This window comes from Podarcis melisellensis (genome assembly GCF_964234715.1).
Source record: "Podarcis melisellensis genome assembly, chromosome: 4".
Lineage (NCBI taxonomy): Eukaryota > Metazoa > Chordata > Lepidosauria > Squamata > Lacertidae > Podarcis > Podarcis melisellensis.
The window spans coordinates 95,665,603-95,689,991 of NC_138531.1; the positions used below are offsets into that span (position 1 = coordinate 95,665,603).

The 24,389-nt window shown below is 46.8% G+C and overlaps 1 protein-coding gene and 1 long non-coding RNA gene across 2 annotated transcripts in view; one reads left to right on the forward strand and one right to left on the reverse strand.

Annotated features, from left to right (window-relative positions):
- The window catches only part of ACER3 (alkaline ceramidase 3), a 47,055-nt gene extending 37,918 nt beyond the window's left edge, over positions 1-9,137 (reverse strand). The window contains exon 1 of the mRNA XM_081909082.1: positions 8,796-9,137. Within this exon, the coding sequence (XP_081765208.1) occupies positions 8,796-8,898 (103 nt within the window). The 5' untranslated portion in view covers positions 8,899-9,137. The remainder of the gene's footprint in view (positions 1-8,795) is intronic.
- LOC309369394 lies at positions 3,313-8,165 on the forward strand. Its single transcript, XR_014168087.1, has 2 exons — positions 3,313-4,387; positions 5,209-8,165. It is a non-coding gene; the product is annotated as an uncharacterized lncRNA (long non-coding RNA).
- Positions 9,138-24,389: the final 15,252 nt, after the last annotated feature.

The following is a 24,389-nucleotide window of genomic DNA, read 5'->3' on the forward strand; positions in this document are numbered from 1 at the left end:
TTACATGAGTAGAATGTGTCCTTTTATTTAAAATGCATCTCTGGATTATTTGTGGGGCCTGCCTGGTGTTTTTACATGAGTAGAATGTGTCCTTTTATTTAAAACGCATCTCTGGATTATTTGTGGGGCCTGCCTGGTGTTTTTACATGAGTAGAATGTGTCCTTTTATTTAAAATGCATCTCTGGGTTATTTGTGGGGCCTGCTTGGTGTTTTTACATGAGTAGAATGTGTCCTTTTATTTAAAATGCATCTCTGGGTTATTTGTGAGGCATAGGAATTCGTTCTTTTTCTTTTCTTTTTCCACAATATAGTCCGGCCCCCCACATGGTCTGAGGGACGGTGGACCGGCCCACAGCCGAAAAAGGTTGCTGACCCCTGACTACACACTTGCTGACATGCGGAATTAATTCTAAAAGCTTGGAAAGGCAAGGCTTCTCTCTGCAGAAGCCATGCTGATCCTTCCTCAGCAAGGCTTCTTCTTCTCTATCAGGGGCTGGGAATATTTTGCAGGGCCACGTATACCAGGTGCATGGGGCCAGCCAAAGGGGGGGGGGGAAATGGGTAGAGCAATGGGCTTTGTACTGTGGGCTACATTCCAGCCACACAAAAACCAGAAGTTTCAACACACACCTCCCTCCACTCAGGCAAGCAAGAGTCATTATCACAATATTTACTGTTGTATTTAAACCCACTTTTCCTCTAAGGAATTCAAAGCAGCATACAGTGGTACCTTGGGTTAAGTACTTAATTCTTTCCAGAGGTCCGTTCTTAACTTGAAACTGTTCTTAACCTGAAGCACCACTTTTGCTAATGGGGCCTCCTGCTGCCGCCGTGCCGCCAGAGCACAATTTCTGTTCTCATCCTGAAGCAAAGTTCTTAACCCGAGGTACTATTTCTGGGTTAGCGGAGTCTGAAACCTGAAGCGTATGTAACCCGAGGTACCACTGTACATGGCTCTCCTCTTCCCCCTTTTATCCTCACAACAAACCTGTGAGGTGGGTTAGGCTGGGAGACTGTGACTGGTCCAGGGTCACCCACGGGGTTTACTGGTGGCTGAGTGGGGGATTTGAACCCTGGTCTCACAGGTCCTAGTCTGACCCTCTAACCACTCCACAAACTGCTTAAGAAAGTGCTTCAGTCAGGCAAAACACTTGAGGAAAATGTGAAGCAGGGCGAGTGAAGGATGTGGCTCAGAAACCCTGTTCTATATGTTGAATATCTCAGGTTTAAATAAAGCCTTCCCAAGACAGATGTTAATGGATGTGTCATGTTCATCAATTTGGTCCCCCTGAGTATCTTTTTAGGGACTGCTGTTACACTGGCCAATTTCAAGGCCTCTAATAAGAAGGCTGGTTTTAATGACAGGTTGCATATTTATTTTAGATAAACCATTTCACGTTTGAGTCCTTATAAGAATTATTGGGTGTAATTGTTCTTCTTGCACCTGATAGCATCTTTAACACACCTAACTCTTTGGACTTGGGATGCTTGGATTGCTCAACGTTTATTCTCCATGTACCTGCTCAGATCTCTGTAAATGCCAAGTGACATCAGCCCAGATTACTCAAGAACAGAGTTGTGCGGCTGAGTCACAAAGACCTAACGCTGTCATTTTACCAGCAGAATGGCATGTCGGCTTCGAATCACCAGAACAATAACACTCTGTTGAGTGGAACAGCCTTCAGAGAGTAGGGCAGGGGTCAAAATTTCCCCAGCCACAAAGGGTCTGAATTCAGGCACGTGTCAGCATGCAACAGCTGTGGTTTACAGCAACCATATTCCTACTCTTTTTACTAGCAAACCATATCAAATGCCGCCTCTGCAGTATGTAGTGTGGGGTTCTAGCTAAAGCTATGACGATGCGGCCTCACTAAAGGTTTCTTGGATTTTCCAAGCATCTGTTCTGCAAATCTCCTCCTCCAGCCTTGCTCGCTCTCTCCCACTTAACCAGTGGTCTGAACTTTCAATGCTTCACGGTGTGGGTTCGTAGTTGAAGGTGGAACATTCATATTGATTTTTTAACTGTATTTTACTGCTTATTTTATTATATTGCATTCTACTGTATTGAAATTCGAATTCGATGAATTCAACAATAAAATACAATATTTAAGAAACAAAAGAAGCAACAAAAACGATCTAGCACAGTGCACTGCAATTGCAACAAGAAGCAAGTGGTCTGCCAAGACCATCACCGATTTTCGAGTGGTCCATGGGGAAAATTAGTCTGGGAACCACTGACCTAGTCTGAGGGAATGCAAGAATCCTTACTGTTCATGAAGAACGACTGCTGGTTCAGACTACGCTTTCCCTTGGCTGTTGGCCATGGTTGGGCAAAGGGGAATGGTAGAAATAATGATCTGACAATTCAGACCAAAACTTGTGATGTGGTTTCCAGGACTGTGGGAGAAGCCGCTAACCTGCAAGGGTCTAGCAACACAGATCCTGTACAGCTACTTTACTTTCCACAATGGCAAAACTGCACAAAAGGTTCCCTAGGGATTTGCACCAATATTCAGCTGTTCTAAACTTTAATCAATGCCACCTGGTATTCATTTACATGTCTCAATTCTGTATAAGAACTGCAAGTAAAATCTGGATACAGGAAATAATAAAATAATTCAATCTGGACAGGGTAGCATTCAATCTGAATTTTAAGTCCTTTTTTAGGGACGGGCCTGAAAATTGTGCATGGACACAGCTTGAACTGCTAAACGAATTAAGATGAGCCACTAAGAAGCCCAAAATGGCAATTTAGGTCCTCTGGGCATTCCCTGACCCTGATTGTTTTCAAAAGATGGTGCAAATACAACTTATTAAATAGTCCAAGTATTTCTTAAATAAAGGCTGGCATCTAACACCATTGCTACATTATACTAATTTACTTATTAGACTGCAACCAATCAGAAACGGCAGGCAAGATTTTTACATAATTTATAGTTATATATTGCACACATTGGATTTCAGTCTTTGTGTCTGGTAACGAAGGTGGCTGTTTTTTACGGGGTGGCTGTGACTTCCACTTTAGCAATGAAAGGGTTTGAGACTTTACTGGCATTAACTAGGCTACAGGTCTTGATGAGACTACAGCTAGTAACCTATTATAAGAATAGTACATAATTCTTATAAATGTTGACTGTTTGACCAGAACAAAGTGTGCTTTTGTCCACGGACCCCTTTGGGTTCAAAGTGGTGAAGCACAGAGTGCATGGCAGCAATCCTGTACGAACGTACCCATTGAACCCAATGGGCCTTACTACCGAGTAGACAAACAGGATTGTACAGTAAGGATGTGAGGCCTCAGCCACGCCAGAAACTCAGAAGATGACCACAGGCATGCCACCCTCCACACTATGGGAATTATAATGCTGCCCTACATTAGAGGGTTTCTGTAAGGATTAATGAGACTATGTTATGTGTTTTAAACAATTCCACCTGTGCCGTAAATTGCAATAAGCAAAACACTTATTGCATTATGACTTGTTGGACATGTGTGAAGGTAGGGCCTGTATGGTGAAACGGCTCTAACGTAGGAGAGGCAGAGAAATCTCTACTCCCTCTTGGAAGATCACTAACGGTGGATGCTCACCAATCCAGTATTATGGTATAGTATGCCACCCTGCAAACTGAAAGGGCAGGTTATATAGTTTAAAATAAACCAGTAATAAAGAGGCAGAGGGCAAACAGTACTTTGCTGGTCACCTACCACCAAGACACACACAGCAGTAAATGGCAACCATGAGAGAAAGTAATAAAAAAAAAAGTTTACTGCGTGACCCCAAACTTGTACTGCCCCAGGTAACTATGGGTGAAGGTTGTGCTTATAAGGTAGGGGTGGGGAACATCGATCCCAATCTGGCCAATGCTCCAGATTCTTATCTCCCCCGTGGGGCAAGTTTAATTAAGAGGGCCACCTACTCCTCAATCATCTGATGTCACAGTGTCAGGTAATCCAATTTTACCCTGAGCACAGCAGTTTCGGGCTCCCACAATCAGCTGCCATACATCCGATCCTATCTTCCACAGTAAAGTAATTTCCACATGTGGCCCTGAATACCATTCTTAAAATGCAAGTCGCTAGGAGTTACAGACTCCACAGTACTTAAATATGAAATCAGAGTTGCGTCATACTTTCAACAAAGCCCTTTCTCCTTGAAAAAGCTGTGGTTATCCAAGCAGGGTGTGATTCAGTACGCCAGTGGCTTTCAACCATGGCACCCTGGAGTGCCGTGAATGATGGTCGGGGTGCTGCGGGCAACTCTGGCCTCCATCCCTCTTTCCTTCCCTCCCTCCTCTGATGCCCTCTCTGGCTCCCAAAGGCTTGTGCAGTTGTTTCTTGGAGAAGCTGGCCAGGGGATGCTGGTTGCCAGGAGCTGAAGCGGCTTCAGGGTAAGCAAGCAAGTGGGTGAAGGAGCCCAGCTCTTGCTGTTGGGAATGGATGGGCAAGGGGGATGCCAGGCAGGCAGGTGTCACACTGGGCTTTCTTGTGCTTGCTGTGTGCAATGCCTGCCTGGGAACTGAGTGTCAGGCACCAAAGGGGCACCAAAGCCCATGGCACCTGCTGCCGCCACTGCTGCCTCATGTTCATCTTTGGCCAGTCTCTGTCGGGTCCCTGAGGCTGGGGGCATCTTCTCAGGCCCCTATGGGGCGATGTGAAGAGGCACCTCTCTTGGGGGTGGGGGCCCCCCTTAGAGACCAGGGGCGGTGGCTGCCCAGAGGACTCCCAAGGAAAGGGGAGAGGAGAGGCTGAGGGAACACTCCACAGGGGAGGTTGTTTGAAAAGGGGTGAGGGGCTGCCGGCTCTACAGACAAGGGGTGACATAGCTGGGTTTTTGAGGCTCGGAGGGCATTTCTCCACAGAAAGAATATAGTTGGTCAAGGGAGCCTTGGACTCAAGAAGGTTGAAAACCTCCAATAGTGTTAAGGTAATCTGTGCAGAGGCCCCTAAATGACTCCTAATAGTTGCGACTGTTGGCTGCCCTGGCCTCTGGATGGGTCCATTTAGTTTTTGAAGTGAATTTATGCAAAGAGTGGGATGGGGAAAAGCAAAATTAAGAAGGGAACCATACAAGCAGGACATGTTCATCAGGTTAAGGACTTGCACCCTGGGATTAAGTAGGATTATGGAAATGCACTAACAAAGGCAGGGCTCTGGTATCGTGTACTTCATTGCTTGTTCAAATTATAAACTGTCCTATCGCCCAAATCAGGTGAACTGCAATCAGCATATTGGGAATTGCCTCTGCGGCAGAAACTGTTTCACATTGCTGTTTGGAGGAGATTCCTGGTTAGTGTGGACCAAAGCTTCTCCAATAGGAGCACAACAGCAAACTTTGACTAGGACAAACCAGGCATGAGATGAGAGAATCCACGCACATGGGGAGAGGAGGGAGTGTGTGAGCCTGAAGGGAATTCCTGACCATTATTTGACAACTAGCTGCCATGACATCCTTTCCTTGGGGAATGCGAAGGGATGCATATGAAGTTGACAAACATTTAAAAGGGAGATGCTAATTTCCATCTGCTCCAGCAGTCTGTTCGAAAGAGTAAAGTCATAGGCTCTTGAGCATCTCTGTATGTAGGGACAGCAACGCTTTGCCCTTTGGAAAATACCCCCGAGACATCCTTCCGATAAATGAAACTGAAATGAATTTTGCCTCCACTGCAGAATATCATCTGGGATATATGAAAGGCTGACTCATCTACCACACAACAGCACGAGAGAGTATCACAAAGTGTTTTGTCCCATGGGGATCCTTGGGGTCTCTAACAGTTAGATCACAACTAAGTGGCAACAAGTGACCTCGAGCGCACAGCCTAATTTAAGAACTAAGGTGCCTGGCAGGAGCAGACCAATGTCCCCAAAATTCAGCATTCTTGAGTTTCAAGAATCTCAAATCTCAGTTATGCAAATGCATAAACTAAGATATGAAACCAGCATTGAGTCACGGGGAAACTAAGAAAGCTGAACAAGCCCTGTACCAAGGGTCATTAATGTGGTGCTCTCCACATATTGGACTACACCTCCCAACAGCTCCAGCCAGCATGGCCAATGGCCAAGGACGATGGGACTTGTAATCCAACATTATGAGGACACCGTGCTGACGACCCTTGCCATTCACTTTCAAGTTTGTAATAAACCACTATGCGTTTGGTGGTCCAGCAGTGGTCCACCTCAGACTGTGCTCCCCTTGCTAACCTATCCTGATCTCTGCTGGAGGCAGCATCCTATTCTCTGGGTGTTGCCAGCGCATCAGATTCTTCTGTGCGTTGTTCAGAATAGTTTTGGGAATCTAGTTCTTTTTGTTGTTGTTGTGGTTCTGGGTGGTTTTAAGCAGGTATTAATCTATTCTAGATTAGGCGTCTAGAAGCTGTCAGCAGGCGAAAGCAGTCACACCCTGGGAATGGCTTCCAATGGCAGGTTAAACCAGGTGATGATATTGGATGGGTCTCAAACCCTCAGTACATCGAGGGCTTCCTTTGCATGCAAAAACAGGCTCTGGCAGATTGAGCAGACAAGACTAACAGTGGGTCCAACTGTCAAGAGGGCAGTTTCTGCATGTGCTGTAGAGGGAATTGAGGGGCAGATGGGGCTCGTCCACCTGGGAAGTTGGCCACCTAGGAGAAATAAAACTCTGATCCTAAACCTCTGCTGCCTTGCGGGATATCCTAGGGGGGAAGAAAAGGCTAAGGAATAAACCCTACACAAATCCAGAGTCCCTAAGACAGCTGGATGGCGCCTTGTACACCTTCCGGCAACTCCTGCAGCCAAGCTGGTGCCAAATGTCTTGCTCTGCTTTCCTTTGGACCACATCAGTGAGGTCTGGGCAGCCCAGGACCTCCAGACACACTGCCCAGACTTGTGCCCCAGGGAGATCATTATGGTGCTGTTAACTCAGCGGTTTGACTTCACCCCTGGACATGCACTCCACTGTCTCTTGAGACAGACAGATGCCAAAAACAAGAAGTCTGATAGTGCTTTAGATGGTGACTTGTCACCCAGAGTATTTTTGTTATTTTTATTAAAAAAGGCAAGCTATTGATACCTAAAACAGATAAACAAGATGTGTCACCCTTTAAAACATTCCCTTCCTGAAATATTATCTGTGAAGTGGCACTCGATATTCAGGGTATTAAAACAAAAGCAACCAGCGGAGAATATACACTGCAAGATGTTTCTCTCACCACTATCTGGCAGGACACCCCAGCCAAATTCTATAGGGTGGGGTGGCTGATTTAGAACGTTTCCAAAACGTCCCCTTGGCCATCTGCATAGGATACCACTAAGTCTGAGGTGGGGAACTTGTGGTGTTCAGGCGCTGCTGGACTCCCCAAACCCCACCAGTCCCAGTGGCCAACCATAGTTCAGCAACACCTGGAGAGCCACAGGTTCCTCACACCTGCCAAAAGGCATCCCTATTCCACCCCCTACAAGCTCCATCCAGGTGTGGTGAGCTAAGTGGAAGGTTAAAACCGTGTTTATGGAAGACAATCTTACTCGGCTACAAGTGATCGCCAAAGAAGAAGACCCTCTTATTCCAACAGGCTTTTGGGAACTGACTGCTTTTAATGAAAGTGCTGGCGCTGTGCTGTTTTTATCGTAATGGCCTGTAGGTTTTTAATATATTTGCTATTCATCAATGTTTAATTGTTTCTTAATGCCTCCTCCTACTGTTTTAGCTGTTCTTAGTTTATCTATAAGCCACCTTGAGCCCTGGGGGAGGCAATTCCTTCATCCAAGGATCACAGGACAGTTTGCAATTTTTCAATTAGGAATAATCACGCCTCGGATTAACCTCCCTGGGATAAGTATATAATTATGATACCCACAGTGGGGTGGCCATCAGGCACCAAGGTGTTTTGTGCGGTCTCTCTCCAACCTAATAATCTAACATAACCCTAACTGGAAGGGGAAGAATAATTTGCAAAGGGCCCTTTTTGCTACTTCCCCATGCAAAATGCATGCATGGCACAACTATCTGCCACAGCGTGACTCTGTTAAATCAGTCAGAACCAATGTGGTGCAGAAGTCAGAGGGTCAGACTGGGAAAGATGGGACTTCAAACCAGCCGCCTTCTCTCAGCCTAACCTACCTTGCAGGGCTGTTGTGGGGATTCATTTATTTATAATTGTCTTGCCCATGGCAAATTTGCAACGAAGAGAATGAGATCCCTGGGGGGGGGGGGAGGAAGGGCAGGATGCAAATGCAGCAAATACATAGAAATTATTATAATAGGCTGGTGCTGTGCCAGTTCATTGCAATTACTGGTACGGTTTTAACTGGTTTTTATATATGCGCATATATAATATATGGTTTGAATTCTACTTCCCTCTTTTCCCCCGTTACCTAGTTCATGTTTGCATTCTTACATTGCAAACCGCCCCGTGTGACCTTCGCATGAGGGGCGGCGTGCGAATTTAATAAAATAAAACAAAATCCCCGCGCGTGGTGGTTTTTTGCAGCCACGGTTTCCCCACTCCTGCCCTATCTACGCATTTAGAGGTGTTTTTAAAAAAAATAATCTGGAAGCCGCCTCTAATCCCTAAAGACCCGGAGGCCAAAATTACGGTTAAGGGAACGATAATAATCCTAATTATTTTCCGGAGGGGGCGCGGTGCTCACGACCTTCCCAACTCACGCCTCCCACCCCTCCGACCCCCAACCCTTGAGGGGATGTCGGGGAAGAAGCGGACCCGTCAATCCCTCCCCACCCCCCCACCCCAACGCGCGTTAAGGAGGCCGCGCTGGAGCGCCTCCGCCGCGCACGTCTGAACGCGCCGACCCGCGTCGACTCACAGAACTCGGCGATGTAGTGGGAGACGACGTAGTTCTCCTCGCACCAGTCCAGGGTGGAGGTGGGCTTCCCCCAGTAGCCCTCGCGGTCGCCGGCGGGAGCCATGGCGCTGCGTGACGCCGGGCGGGCGGGATGAGGGAGAAAGAGAGAGAGGCGGCCGGCGGGCTTCAGGGAAGGAGGGCGGCGGAGTTAAAAAGAAAAAGGAGGGCGGCCGCCGCTCCCCGGATGGGCCGTCCGCCGAGCTGGCCCCGCCCTCGGCGGCGGCGGCGGCGAGAGAGGCCCGCCTCGCAAGGAGGAGAAGGAGGCCTGCTCCTCCTCCTCCTCTAAAGCGGGGCCCGGCCTCCGCGTCGCCATGGAGACGGGCTGAGGCCTACGCACTCCGCCGCGCCTTCCGCGCCTACGCGGCCGCCGTTTACCTCACTGCTAATGGCCACGGAGGCCTCACTACGTCGACCTCCCGGCTGGGAAGGAGGAGAGGCACTGAAAGAACTCATAATGATGAAGATAATAATAATAATAATTATTAATAGGCCGAGCAGGGGGAAGGAGAGCTGGGAGAGGGCCTGCTTATTGACAGGGGGCTCTGGAGGCAGAGAAAGAGCTAATAATGATGATAATAGTGATGAAAATAATAATAATAATAATAATAATAATAATAATTAATAGGCCGAGCAGGGGGAAGGAGAGCTGGGAGAGGGCCTGCTTATTGACAGGGGGCTCTGGAGGCAGAGAAAGAGCTAATAATGATGATAATAGTGATGAAAATAATAATAATAATAATTAATAATAGGCCGAGCAGGGGGAAGGAGAGCTGGGAGAGGGCCTGCTTATTGACAGGGGGCTCTGGAGGCAGGGGAAGAACTAATAATGATGATAATAGTGATGAAAATTATAATTAATAATAGGCCAAGCAGGGGGAAGGAGAGCTGGGAGAGGGCCTGCTTATTGACAGGAGGGCTCTGGAGGCAGAGAAAGAACTAATAATGATGATAATAGTGATGAAAATAATAATAATAATTAATAATAGGCCGAGCAGGGGGAAGCGGGGGCTGGGCGAGGGCCTGCTTATTGACAGGAGGGCTCTGGAGGCAGGGAAAGAACCAATAATGATAATAATAATGAGGGTGCTAATAATAATTAATAATAGGCAGAGCAGGGGAAAAGGGGCTGAGAGAGGGCCTGCTTATTGACAGGGGGCTCTGGAGGCAGAGAAAGAACTAATAATGATGATAATAGTGATGAAAATAATAATAATAATTAATAATAGGCCGAGCAGGGGGAAGCGGGGGCTGGGCGAGGGCCTGCTTATTGACAGGAGGGCTCTGGAGGAAGGGAAAGAACCAATAATGATAATAATAATGAGGGTGCTAATAATAATTAATAATAGGCAGAGCAGGGGAAAAGGGGCTGAGAGAGGGCCTGCTTATTGACAGGGGGCTCTGGAGGCAGAGAAAGAACTAATAATGATGATAATATTAGTGATGATAATATTAATAATTAATAATAGGCCGAGCAGAGGGAAGAGGGTGCTGGGCAAGGGCCTGCTTAGTGACAGGGGGCTCTGGAGGCAGAGAAAGAACTAATGATAATGATGATGATAATAATATGAATTAATAACAGGCCGAGCAGGGGGAAGGAGTGGCTAGGCAAGGGCCTGCTTATTGACAGGGAGCTCTAGAGGCAGAGAAAGAAATAATAACAATAACAATAATAATACACTGGACCAGGCTAAAAACATCCATTATTGCAGCCTGTGAACAAACTATTGGATACCAAACCAAGAAACACCAGGACTGGTTTGATGAGAATGACAGTGAGATTGAACGCATGATTGACAAGAAAAGGAAGGCCTTTCAGATCTGGTAAAGAGATAGAAACTGTGCCACTAAAAAAACAACCTATGCCAATGCTAAGGCTGAGGTTCAAAGAAGAACAAAAGAACTAAAAAGCACCTGGTGGATAAAAAAAAGCTCAAGAGATCCAGCACTTAGCCGACACTCATGATGCACAGAGTTTCTTTAAAGCTACAAAGACACATCTATGGGCCAATAAATCATGGCATACGCTCAGCAGATGGTATCACACGTCTAAAAGATAAATAAGTTATTGCATTGCGCTGGAAAGAACATTACCAACATCTCCTTAATCACAACTACCCCATAGCTGCTTAAGTCCTCTCACAAATCCCGCAAAAACAAATTAGAGATGAGCTTGCAGTATGTCCAAATCTGGGAGAGTTGTTTACAGCTACTAACCAAATGAAAAACAACAAAGCCAGTGGATCTGATGGGATACCTGCCCAAATCTTCAAAGCGGGCGGAATTGAAATTACACAACAATTTCACATAGAAACAGAAATCGTGAGGTGGCAGCGCAGCAACAGCGGGAGGCCCCATTAGCTAAAGTGGTGCTTCGGGTTAAGTACAGTTTCAGGTTAAGAACGGACCTCCAGAAAGAATTAAGCTCTTAACCCGAGGTGCCACTGTATAAGCACTGACAACTTGGAAACACTGGCCTGCGAGTGCTCCAGTCGGAGAACAGCCTTTACAAAAAGTGCCATGGTCTTTGAAGACACTCGAACGCAGGATGCGAGGGAGAAACATGCTAAGAGGAAGGCACGCTTGGCAAATCCACACCGTGATCAGCTCCTGCCCGGAAACCAATGTCCCCACTGCGGAAGGACGTGTGGGTCCAGAATTGGCCTCCACAGTCACTTGTGGACTCACTGTTAAAACCATGTCTATGGAAGACAATCTTACTCGGCTATGAGTGATCACCAAAGAAGAAGAAGGGGGTGGGGCTAGGCCTGCTTATTGACAGGGGGCTCTGGAGGCAGAGAAATTAATAATAATGATGATGATAGTAAAAATAATAATAATAATAATAATAATAATAATAATAATAATAATAATATTAATAATAATAATAAAGTTCAGGAGGGGGGGGGCTGGGCGAGGTGGAGACTGCAGCCTTTAAGGGATCATGAGGAGAATTTTTGAAAGTGGTGCTGCTGGAACTTGTAGTGCCTTTTTTCTATAAGCATGCGGTAGTTTTATTGATTTCCAATACGTAACAACAATTACAATCTACAGAATAGATTTCTTCTATGGTGTGTTGTTAGTAGTTCTTGAACTACCCTGAGATCTGTGGGTATAGGGCGGTATACCCATTGTAGTAGTAGTAGTAATAATAATAATAATAATAATAATAATAATAATAATAATAATATAATTACACAGAAAAGAAAAATGAAAGGACAACATCCCAATGTTCCCTGCTCCAGGCTAGATCAGTTTATTTAAGTGTGCCTAAGCCCAGTCTGTGACTTCAGTAGCAGCTGTCCTTAAGGTTTATCAGTAAAGTCCTTTGTAAAAGGACGCCGTGTTTCAACAAAATCGTCTACATCATTTGCATTATTCAATATATGTAATCTCTTGGTTAATATTTCAGATACGGCGATGGGCCATACATTCCATTTCCAAGGAGAAATGCACAGATGTTGCAATCTGTGCCACTAGTAGGCGTCCTGCTACTAAAATAAAAGTACCAGTAATTAGTTATTTGCAGCAAAGGTCAGATTGCCCTTCTTTAAAAATAGTTACCTATCCCAAACGTGGGGTAGGTTATTTCTTGTCATGCCTTTATCGTCAAATCTGTTTCCATTTTATTTACTTCCTTTCATATCCATTCATTTGTTCCGTCCCTCTGCACCACTTGTTGTAAAACAGCAACAAGTAGTGGCCTGCAAAAGAGATGTAGGCATTGGAAAAAGTGGAGCAGGCAGCACCTGCTTAATAATAATAATAATAATGTTATCATTTATACCCTGCCCATCTGACTGGATTGCCTCAGTCACTCTGAAGGGCTTGATCTCAATAGGCAGGTAGTTCCCACACTAAATGGTTGAGTTCTTACAAATGCAGAAAAGGTGTATAGAATTGTAGAATAGTAAATTTGGAAGGGACCACAAATGTCATCTAGCCCAACCTTCAGCAATGTAAGAATCTTTTGTCCGTGGGGTTGGTGGGAGCTAAAGTCCAGCAACACGGCCTCGGTCCAGTATACCTGAAGGAGCGTCTCCACCCCCATCATTCTGCCCGGACGCTGAGATCCAGCGCCGAGGGCCTTCTGGCGGTTCCCTCATTGCGAGAAGCAAAGCTACAGGGAACCAGGCAGAGGGCCTTCTCGGTAGTGGCGCCCGCCCTGTGGAACGCCCTTCCAGCAGATGTCAAAGCGATAAACCACTACCTGACATTCAGAAGACATCTTAAGGCTTTGCTGTTCAGGGAAGTTTTTAACGTGTGATATTTTACTGTATTTTTGGTTTTTATGGAAGCCGCCCAGAGTGGCTGGGGAGGCCCAGCCAGATGGGTGGGGTATAAATAAATTATTATTATTATTATTATTATTATTATTATTATTATTATTATTATTATTATTATTATAACACCCAGAGAGCCACACCTTCACCTGCTCTAAAACAATATGTAGAACAATCAATCAATATAATTAGCGTCCCGTCCTCTCCCACTGAGCAGAATGAGTTTGTGGGTTGAAGTTAAGAAGCCAGTACTACCGTTCCCACAAACAGATGTTAAGTGGCTTCTCCATTCAGCTGAGAATGGCCTCTTCCCACACATGGAATCTAGGCACCAAAGAGCATCCGCCGCTTTTAGAGCAGCACAGTTCTGGATTCCATGCTTCAAACACACATCCAAACAAACTTGAGCATTTCCCAGAAATGTTGAGCAATACTTTTAGGCTGGCTAGTTGTACCCTTCACCGAAAGCGAAACTTTCAGAAATGTTTGTGTAGGGTGCTACTTGAGAGAAACATCTGAGGAATTTGAGGGAAAGCCAAGGACAGTTCCGATAAGGCTAGCAAATATTTCTATAGGAGTTTCCCACTTCCCTCCCCTCTGGCTTTTGCCTACCCCAGGCAAATGGTGACGCTTGAATGTCATTTCTCTGTGGAGTTTTTGCACATTTCTGCTTGTGGGATGCTAGCTTGCATGATTTTGGATGGGTTTTCATGGAAATGGTTACATCTCTTAAGCCCTAGGGATGAGGCTGCTGGTTATATACTGTTAAGATGGTGCCACCTAGAGGAACCAAAAGAGCTTTGCTGGGTATTTACTATATTGCAAAGATTGAGGGTACAAGGAGAAGGAGATGACAGAGGACGAGATGGTTGGACAGTGTTCTCGAAGCTACCAGCATGAGTTTGACCAAGCTGTGGGAGGCAGTGGAAGACAGGAGTGCCTGGCGTGCTCTGGTCCATGGGGTCACGAAGAGTTGGACACGGCTAAATGACTAAACAACAATTCTTCAGGACTTTTCCTCCCAGACAGGAGATGGCAAAAGAAGAGAGAAAGAAACCATACCATAGAAAACTGCCTTATTTCTGGTCAAACTATGTGGAGCAGCGATGTTGCTCATCCTGGACCTGTGTTCTTGACGTGGTGCCACTTCCCCCAACAGCTCCAGGACTTCTCCAGTGGGTCCCAACTTTGGAACTCCCTTAAAGGAACCTTCATGCCCTGGTGCAAAGCCTGTCTGAAGCCCTGGAGAGCCACTGCCAGTCCTTGCTGACAGTATTGAGCTAAATGTACTAATGCTCTGAATTAATAGAAAGCAGCTCCTTATGCTCCTAGGTACCAGCTGATTCTGTTTTTGTTGTTGTTGTTGTTGTATTGTTATTATTCAAGGACAGGCCAGTAGAGGGCAGTGGGCCAATGCAGATCAGACCCTCAAGGAAAGGCAGTTCTTGTAAACAGGCTGCCTTCACTTCCCAACAGGAGACTTGGCAGGAGAAATGGAGACGGACGCACAAAACCGCCCCAACATCTCCTTGCACTGTGAGAAGAAAAGGGGGAAATGGAACTATTGAACGGTTAACCCGCATGGAATTCAATAGAGTGCAGAGTTCTTAAGTGAAATCTCTTATACGGCACCATAAAAGACCTCATTATCCTTCACTTTTGCAGAAATGGAAAGGACTGGTTGGATAAAGGAAGAGGTAGGGCTTTGATTTTTTTAGTTTGAAAAAGGGCAGTCTTTCAAAAAGGAAACAGAGATGTTTCTCGATGAAATACAAAGTGGGCAGTACTGTAGCTTTTAGTCAAGCAAGTTAGGGCTGGTCTCCATTGCCAGCAGCCGGGATTTTATTAAGGCCATAGATGAGCTGTAGAGCTCATGCAAAGCAGAGGTTTGGTCCCTTGTTAAAAATGGTCAGGTGGCAAGGGATGAAAAAAATGTTTTTTCTGCCTGAGACCCTCGAGATCTGCTGACAGTCAAAACCAGGAGTAGGCAACCTAAGGCCCGGGGGCTGGATTCGGCCCAATCGCCTTCTAAATCCTGCCCGCGGACTGTCTAGGAATCTGCATGTTTTTACATGAGTAGAATGTGTGCTTTTATTTTTATTTTATTTGTGGGGCATAGGAATTCGTTAATTCCCCCCTCCCCCCCAAAAAAAATATATAGTCAGGCCCACCACATGGTCTGAGGGATGGTGGACCGGCCCACGGCTGAAAAAGGTTGCTGACCCCTGGTCAAAGCAGACAAGACTGGGTTGGATGGATCAGTGGTCAGCCTTGAAATTGGATTTCATAGGTGTGCCTCTGGGGGCGAAAGCAAGCTGCTGGAGAATCACAGCGCCTGCTGTGGCTGCAGAGACCGGTAACTCATAACTGCTGCCTCTCGCGTTATTTTTGCTGCATTAGCAGCACTAACATGACCTCCCCGGGGCACAAGCTTGGGCTGTGTGCATGGAGGTCCTGGGCTGCCGAGACGATAAGACCCCTCCTCTCAATATCGCTGATGTGGTCCAAAGGAAAGCAGAGCAATACGTTTGGCACCCGCTTGTCTGCAGGAGTTGCCCGAAGGAGGCATACATTGCGCCATCCAACCACCTTAGGTGGATTAGATTTTCTTCCCACAAAGATGTCCTACATAGATTTACAATAACAACACCTGATCCTGATTTGACATATGTCTCGTTCTTCCCTCCCCTTCTCCCCATCTCAACCTTAAAAAAGCAAGCGTTGATGACGGGAATAATTCCACATACATTACTGTATTTTTTGCTCTATAAGACACACCAGACCATAAGACACACCTAGTTTTTGGAGGAGGAAAACAAGGGAAAAAAATTCTGAATCCTAGAAGCCAGAACAGCAAGAGGGATCTGGCTTCTAGGATTGCCTCTTGCTGTTCTGGCTTATGGGATAGCCGTGCGCAGCCTCTCCCGGGCAGCGGGAGGAAGGCTCCCAAAGCCCGGCAGAGGCTGCGCTCGGCTAAGCCAGGACAGCAAGCGGGATCGCTGCACATGCACATTTCCCCTTACTTTTTAGGAGGGGGAAAGTGCATCTTATAGAGCAAAAAATACGGTACATCTTGATTGTTACGGCAAACCAATGGCTTTCAGATGGTGTGGGACTCTCCATTCCCATCTGCCCCAGTCAGTGTAACCAACGACCTGGGGTAGCTCAGTCGGTAGAGCACAAGACTCTTAATCTCAGGCATTGCAGGGGGTTGGAATAAATTGTCCCCGTGGTCCCTTCTAGCTCTACAGTTCTTTAATTGGTGGGACTTAGAATCTTGCAACATCTGAAAGACCACAAGTTTACCACCCCTGCTCTAGATCAGTGTTTCCCAACCTTGGGCCTCCAGCTGTTTTTGGACTACAACTCCCATCATCCCTAGCTAGCAAGACCAGTGGTCAGGGATGATGGGAATTGTAGTTCAAAAACAGCTGGAGGCCCAAGGTTGGGAAACACTGCTCTAGATGAATAACACAGGTGTGGTGCAGAGCATATGGAGGACAGATCTCAGGGTCTATTTGCCAGATCTACTTTTCTCCTTTATTAGAACACCAAGATCTACCAACCAGAGCCAGGTGCAAAAGACAGACAGCCTGTTCTTTAATTAAAACTAAGAACAGGCTGTCTTCGAGCACACACTAAACCCAGGGCTACATTCACACGGCAGTATCCTCTACCTGTTAATTTCTGCCTTTTCTCTGATATTTCACAAGTTACCATCACTGCAGATGGTAACAGCAGCCACGAAAAGACGCCTGCTTCTTGGGAGAAAAGCAATGACAAACCTAGACAGCATCTTAAAAAGTAGAGACATCACCTTGCCAACAAAGGTCCGTATAGTAAAAGCTTTGGTTTTCCCAGTAGTGATGTATGGAAGTGAGAGCTGGACCATAAAGAAGGCTGATTGCCAAAGAATTGATGCTTTTGAATTATGGTGCTGGAGGAGACTCTTGAGAGTCCCATGGACTGCAAGAAGATCAAACGTATCCATTCTTAAGGAAATCAGCCCTGAGTGCTCACTGGAAGGACAGATCCTGAAGCTGAGGCTCCAATATTTTGGCCACCTCATGAGAAGAGAAGACTCCCTGGAAAAGACTCTGATGATGGGAAAGATGGAGGGCACAAGGAGAAGGGGAGGACAGAGGACGAGATGGTTGGACAGTGTTCTTGAAGCTACCAGCATGAGTTTGACCAAAATGCGGGAGGCAGTGGAAGACAGAAATGCCTGGCGTGCTCTGGTCCATGGGCTCACGAAGGGTTGGACATGACTAAACAACAACAAAAGCCATTTGGGGAAGTCTGGCGGAACATAGCGTCACTCCCAGAAGAAAACTGTTTGCTGCCTCTCTTAGCCCTGAAAATAACGTAGTGGGAGTTTCTCACTGCAATTTCCTTGCCGTTTCATGGATCACGCCATGTGGCAAAAATTGGCTCATTCCGGCTCGCAGTTCTTGCTGATTCGTGGGAGAACAGAAGCACACGTGTGCCCAAGGGGCGGCGACACGTCTGATGATGTCCTCACACCAAGCCAACTGGCGTGGATGAAATTTAGCGTGACATGGCAGCATATTGATCGAAAAACCACAGCTCTGTAAGCCATCGAGGGCTGCAGGGCGAAAGGAACATCACAAAATGGGACAGAGGCACGAGGATCGTAATCAGGAAAGCTAATGCGATGGTGCAACCTAGGGATTTACCATTCCAGAACTGAGCTGAGCTCCTATTCCTTTCATTAGAAGCTCAGAACTGGCTCATTAGTCCAATCCCTATACTTTCACACAGTATAATCCACAGCCCAATGTAGGTGGGGCACCCTTGCTAATCTACTGCAAACCACTCCTACTGGTAGATCTTCATCAACCTTCTGTCCACCCCTGGCTTAGGACGGTCACAGCTACAGTGCTGGGAGCATAGCAACTCCTCTGATATCATTTCAGGAATCAAATAGGCAGGCACCTCTGGAGAAGCCCTGTCATAATTAAGGCAGGATAGCTGCAGGGATTATTGAGATTGGCAAAAGGCTTGGGATGTAATCAGCTCGCTGACTTGATTGGCCAGAGCTGTCATTTCCAATCCATCATCTCCCATCACAGTAATTAGGTGGTTTCTTTCCCGCCACCCAGCACGATGCATTGGCTTTCAGGGAGGAGGACAGGAAGCAACTGCATCTCTTCGTCTGCAAATGGATTTGCTTATTAAATGAATTTATCCTTTAGTATTGGAATGGGACTGTTCCAGGGAGGAGGAGTTTCCCTGTCCCTTAATGCTGCTGTTTATCTGTTTGAAGTATTTATGTGCTGCTGTTGGGGTTAGCTCTCATTAAGTGGCATACGACTTGGAAGAGATCTGATTTAGACGCGGGTGGCGCTGTGGGTTAAACCACAGAGCCTAGGACTTGCCGATCAGAAGGTCGGCGGTTCGAATCCCCACGACGGGGTGAGCTCCTGTTGCTCAGTCCCTGCTCCTGCCAACCTAGCAGTTCAAAAGCACTTCAAAGTGCAAGTAGATAAATAGGTAGTGCTCTGGCGGGAAGGTAAACGGCGTTTCCATGTGCTACTCTGGTTTGCCACATGACCCGGAAGCTGTACGCCGGCTCCCTCAGCCAGTAAAGCGAGATGAGCGCCGCAACCCCAGAGTCAGTCACGACTGGACCTAATGGTCAGGGGTCCCTTTACCTTTAAGTAGTGAGCACACGCACAAGTCTCAGGAATCATCAAGCATAAAAAGGGGTGTTAAAGAAAGACAGACTGGAAGAAATGAGTGAGTCTAAAAGGCACATTTGAAGGTCTGTATTGAATGGACCATTTGTAGTTCCATAGGAGGGAGTTCCACAGCCAGAGTGCCACCACTGAAAAGGCCCTGTCACTTGGGTCTGCCGTGATTGACCGTATTTGTGGGAACTCAAGGAAGGGCTCTTGGTGTATACAGTGGTACCTCAGGTTGAGAACTTAATTCGTTCTGGAGGTCTGTTCTTAACCTGATACTGTTCTTAACCTGAAGCACCACTTTAGCTAATGGGGCCTCCTGCTGCCGCTGCACCGCCGCTTACACAATTTTTGTTCTCATCCTGAAGCAAAGTTCTTAACCTGAGGTAATATTTCTGGGTTAGCGGAATCTGTAACCTGAAGTGTATGTAACCCGAAGTACCACTGTATTCGATTCTGACCAAACTAAGCTTCTGCTCTCATAGGCTTAGTATGGTCAGAACTAATAATTATAATAATAATACATTTTATTTATACCCCGCCCTCCCCAGGGCGGCTAACAAGCAATAATAAAAACAAGTTGATTAAAATACAATTTAAAAAACAAGATCAAAATGTAACATTTAAACATTAGGATGCAGCCTCTTCACAGGAGGAGAAAGGAAAAAGAAAGGGGGGGGGGGAGGGAATCAAACTGATTCTAAGCCAAAGGCCAGGTGGAACAACTCTTACAGGCCCTGCTGGAAGAAATCAGATCCCGCAGGACCCTGGTCTCATGAGACAGAGCGTTCCACCAGGCTGGAGCCAGTGTTGAGAAGGCCCTGGCTCTGGTTGAGGTTAATCAGACTTCCTTAGGGCCTGTTACAGACATTTTAGACTCATCTACCCAGGTACTATCTGCAACTAAAGGGGCACATTGGTTGCCAGATGTGAATTCTTTTCAGCTCTCCTACCCCACTAACCAGCCCAAGACATTTTGCTGCCCAAAGCAGAGAAGCGTATGACATCTTCTCCTTCCCAGAGTCAAGGTATTTAGTACTCAAACCCAGCCAAGGTATTTTTAACATCCCACAAGCACCTCTCCCTCTCCCTGGCAGTTAAAATACAATAGTAGCATCTTAAATAATCAACAATTTGCTGTCTTTTCAGCTGCCTCTGGTGGCCTCCTCAGTCTACCTAATGGTTGGGCCGGCTGTGGGTCTCTCCAGTGAGCCGCACCACTTAAACATCCCTTTCATCTCTGACTTCCTAATTTGCTTGTTACAATTTTTTTGGTCATCCCGTTTCAGCGCGGAATGATTCTGATTACCCTCAGAAAATATTCTCAAATTAATTTGATAAATTCCTGCAAGTTCCGCATGACAGACCTCCCGCCCCTTTCCAAACAACAGCTTGGCCCCGTGAAATCTGTTCCTGCCGCGCTTTGCAAGCACATTAAAACGTTTCAGATGCTTCCCCTTTGGAGAATTTTAATGGGCTGAGTGAACAGAACCCTTTGGAGAAATCAAAGGGACAGAAATAATCAACGCGGCTATTTTCAAACCTGCTCATTTAACAACTGTAGAGAAATGCAACATCAAACCAGGGTGTAAATAAATGTAGGTAATTAATTCTTTTTTAAAAAAGAAATCCCAGTGTTTTATTCTTCCCTTCAAAAGCCGGAACTGAGAAAACGTTCTGCGTTTTCTTGGGAGAGAAAACAGATTCCCACTCAATTCCTCTTGAGCAACAAGAAGCACATTTATTGCTAGCTATGATGTTGCAGTTTTTAACTAACTGGTATCTGGGCTGGTTCAAAACATTTTGCCGCCTGAGGCCAAGGACTTAGATGGCGTCTCCTGCCTGCTCAGAAGCCCATGGAATAAAAGTTGCCTCTTATTTCAATAGCTGTGAAGAGATACTGTCTTCTACCACATCGGAAGCCAACTGGACAGGAGATTAACTCTTATTTCAACACTCATGATCAGGTAAGTCGTCTTCTGCAGCAGCAAAGCTAGTTTAGGATGGCCAGGACATATAGTGTAGTGTACACCACTCTGTCCCCCAACAGTAGGACAGGTCTGGGGGTGGAGGGTGCTTAGGAGGAGCAGTCAGACGACTGGCACTGCTTCACCCCCAACCCAATATCTGCCACCTTGGTCTCATGGTAGGGCAAGCCTCACCTAGTTTGCCTAGCACTGAATGCTCAGCTCTATTGCACGTCAAATGCCATTCCCCCCAATACATGGGGCTACCTTTGAAGGTGACCTGGAAACTGCAATTAATCCAGAATGTGGCAGCTAGACTGGTGACTGGGAGTGGCTGCCGGGACCACATAACACCAGTCCTGAGAGATCTGCATTGACTCCCAGTACGTTTCCGAGCACAATTCAAAGTGTTGGTGCTGACCTTTAAAGCCCTAAACAACCTCGGCCCAGTATACCTGAAGGAGCATCTCCACCCCCATCGTTGAGCCCGGACACTGAGATCCAGCACCAAGAGCCTTCTGGTGGTTCCCTTATTGCAAGAAGTGAGGTTACAGGGAACCAGACAGAGGGCCTTCTCGGTGGTGGCGCCCAAACTGTGGAGAACCCTCCCTATCTTTAAAAGACATCTGAAAGCAGCCCTGTTTAGGGAAGTTTTTAATATTTAATGCTGTATTGTTTTTAACACTCGATTGGGAGCCGCCCAGAGTGGCTGGGGAATCTCAGCCAGATGGGTGGGATATAAATAATAAATTATTATTATAAATTATTATTATTATAGTCCTTGGTTGGTTTGGAATGTTAAAATAAAATTCTGCACCTACGCTGTCAGTGTTTTGGAAACCAGAGACCCCACACCAGTTGCTCTGTAGAGAGGGCTGCACCTGATTCAGCACATCTCTGTCTGATCTGTGCACCATGTTCTCTGCTTTGAACCGGTCCTTCTCCTGAGCGAAAAACCTGTGGCAGCATTCTACCTGGCTGCAGCAACTTCCAGAAATCAGTCACAAAAGGGCAGGGCCTTCCCATGGTTTCAGGACTTTTTCTGTGGGTCTCAGACATGTGGTCTGTACATTTATGTATGCGCTTGCTTGGTACATTTATGAACATTTACTTTATATATATAAAAGACCTTAAAATTCTTATAACAAAGGGTATTAGTTGTTTTTTATTACGAACAAATCCATACCCCACCCCCACCCCTCCTGTGGAAATACAACAAAAGAGAAACCCAAGGAAGCCGTTTACTTTTCCTTCCAAGAAACGGAATTCCCCAGAGAGTATTTACATTGCTATAATGAAGAGAATGGTTATAGCTAGTAAATTGGCTTTCCTGTGTTTGTTTTGGAACAGAAACAGCATTCAAAGGAAACACTTGCGAAAGGGGAGGGGGCGAGAAATGAAGGGAAAGGTGTCACACGTGGCGAGCTCTATTTAAGTTGAAGGAAAGTCTCAAATATCCCCAAAGCGAGAGGCTTTCTGTGGAAAGTACGAGGAGAACAAAAGATTTTTTTAGTAGCACTGAATAGTTTTCTCAAAACTATTCAGTGAAAAATTCTGTGTCGGTTAAGAAACCTAAATTACTTAATTGTTTCATGATTAAAAGCTCCGTCGGTTGACTAAAACGGCAACCCTGATTAAGTGGGAAACACATTTTTTAAAAAAATGTTAATTGTTTTTAATAAGTACCTATGCAAATGGCGCGGGTGGCGCTGTGGGTTAAACCACAGAGCCTAGGACTTGCCGATCAGAAGGTCGGCGGTTCGAATCCCCGCGACGGGGTGAGCTCCCGTTGCTCGGTCCCTGCTCCTGCCAACCTAGCAGTTCGAAAGCACCTCAAAGTGCAAGTAGATAAATAGGTACCGCTCCGGCAGGAAGGTAAACGGCGTTTCCGTGCGCTGCTCTGGTTCGCCAAAAGCGGCTTAGTCCTGCTGGCCACATGACCCGGAAGCTGTACGCTGGCTCCCTCGGCCAATAAAGCGAGATGAGTGCCGCGACCCCAGAGTTGGCCACGACTGGACCTAACGGTCAGGGGTCCCTTCACCTTTACCTATGCACATGACAGCTAACATTTAACAGAGGCACCCACTCTTGCCATAGAACTCTTTGAAGACACACCAGTCAAGAGCAGGGCCGGCCCACCCATTAGACTCAGGTGGCCGGCTGGGGACAGTTGGGTGGTGTGGCAGATTTGGGCCCCCAAACACCGTGCTGCTCGCTCCCACCTGCTCCTCTCCAGCCTCCTTTTTTCTCCCCAGCACGCTGGGGCTTCCATGGGCTATCTCCAATCACCTCAGGCGGCAGGAGTTTGTGGCAGCGGCAGCAGGGCATCCTCCACTTTCTCTCTTGCCTCAGGTGGCAAAATGTCTTGCGCCAGCCTTGGTCAGGAGGTTAAGGAAGAACATTATTGGTCCCTTTCAGACTGATGGTGGGTTTTTCCCTGTCTTTGTAGGTGTGTTCTGCAATTGGTAATTGATGTGGCAATAGTACATTAAGGTAAAGGGACCCCTGACCATTAGGTCCAGTCGTGGCCGACTCTGGGGTTGCGGCGCACATCTCACTTTACTGGCCGAGGGAGCCGGCGTACAGCTTCCAGGTCATGTGGCCAGCATGACTAAGCCACTTCTGGCAAACCAGAGCAGCGCACTGAAACGCCGTTTACCTTCCCACCAGAGCGGTACCTATTTATCTACTTGCAAACTGGGGTGGGGTCTGACAGCCTTTTATCTTTGTCGGGGTAGCGGCCGGTCCTGATCCCCCGGCGACTCACCTCCCTGTTTTGCCCGACGGCGTGCACTCCTCCTGCGAGTACTCAGGTCTCTCCGTCTCTCAGACCTTAGTCTCTGCAGCTCAGGAGACGTCGGTGGGTTACTAAACCAAGGGGCCGCCTCAGCCTCCCCTGACCCAACCGGTAGTGGAGCAGCTGTAAGTGATGGCCCAGCTGGAGGCAGCGAGGTCATCCCCACATCTGGAGCCAGGGCAGGCTCAGGCCCCTGACTCGGCCCAGCTGGTGTTTGTTGCAGGGGAACCTGTGCAGACTGGGACTCTTCAGAATCAGGCCCCAGACGTGGTTCAGGTGATGCCTGAGGCAAAGGATCGGGGGCAGACTGAGACTCCTCTGGTTCCGAGTCTGAGCCCGAGTCCCAGGCCATCACACCATCTTATCTTCAAGACACTCGTGGTCCCTAAAAAATTCTGTGATGCAAAATCTATACATCAGAATCATAGAATGGTGAAGCTGGAAGGGACCATGAGAGTCATCTAGTCCAATCTTTTGCCCAATGTGGGGCTCATACCCTGAGATTAAGAGACTCATGCTTTACCCCATCTTTGTGTTATTGGGGCAGTTTGGACACACACAGAACTTCTGCCATCACGGCGAGTTTGAATTCGTGGCTGGAGTTTTAAGTGTGCCTGAGGAGAATTTAGCAACCAGACGCCAATTACCAGCGAGGCAGGAAGCGCTTGGGCGTAAACGTCAACTCAGTTGAAAATGAACAGGGCATCGTAAAGGCCTTTGAGAAGGAGTAACGGGGAGGCTCGTAATGTTTGCCTTGAAGCTGGCCTAGCCCCGAGATGCGACTCAAAAGAGGAACAGGAAAGGTT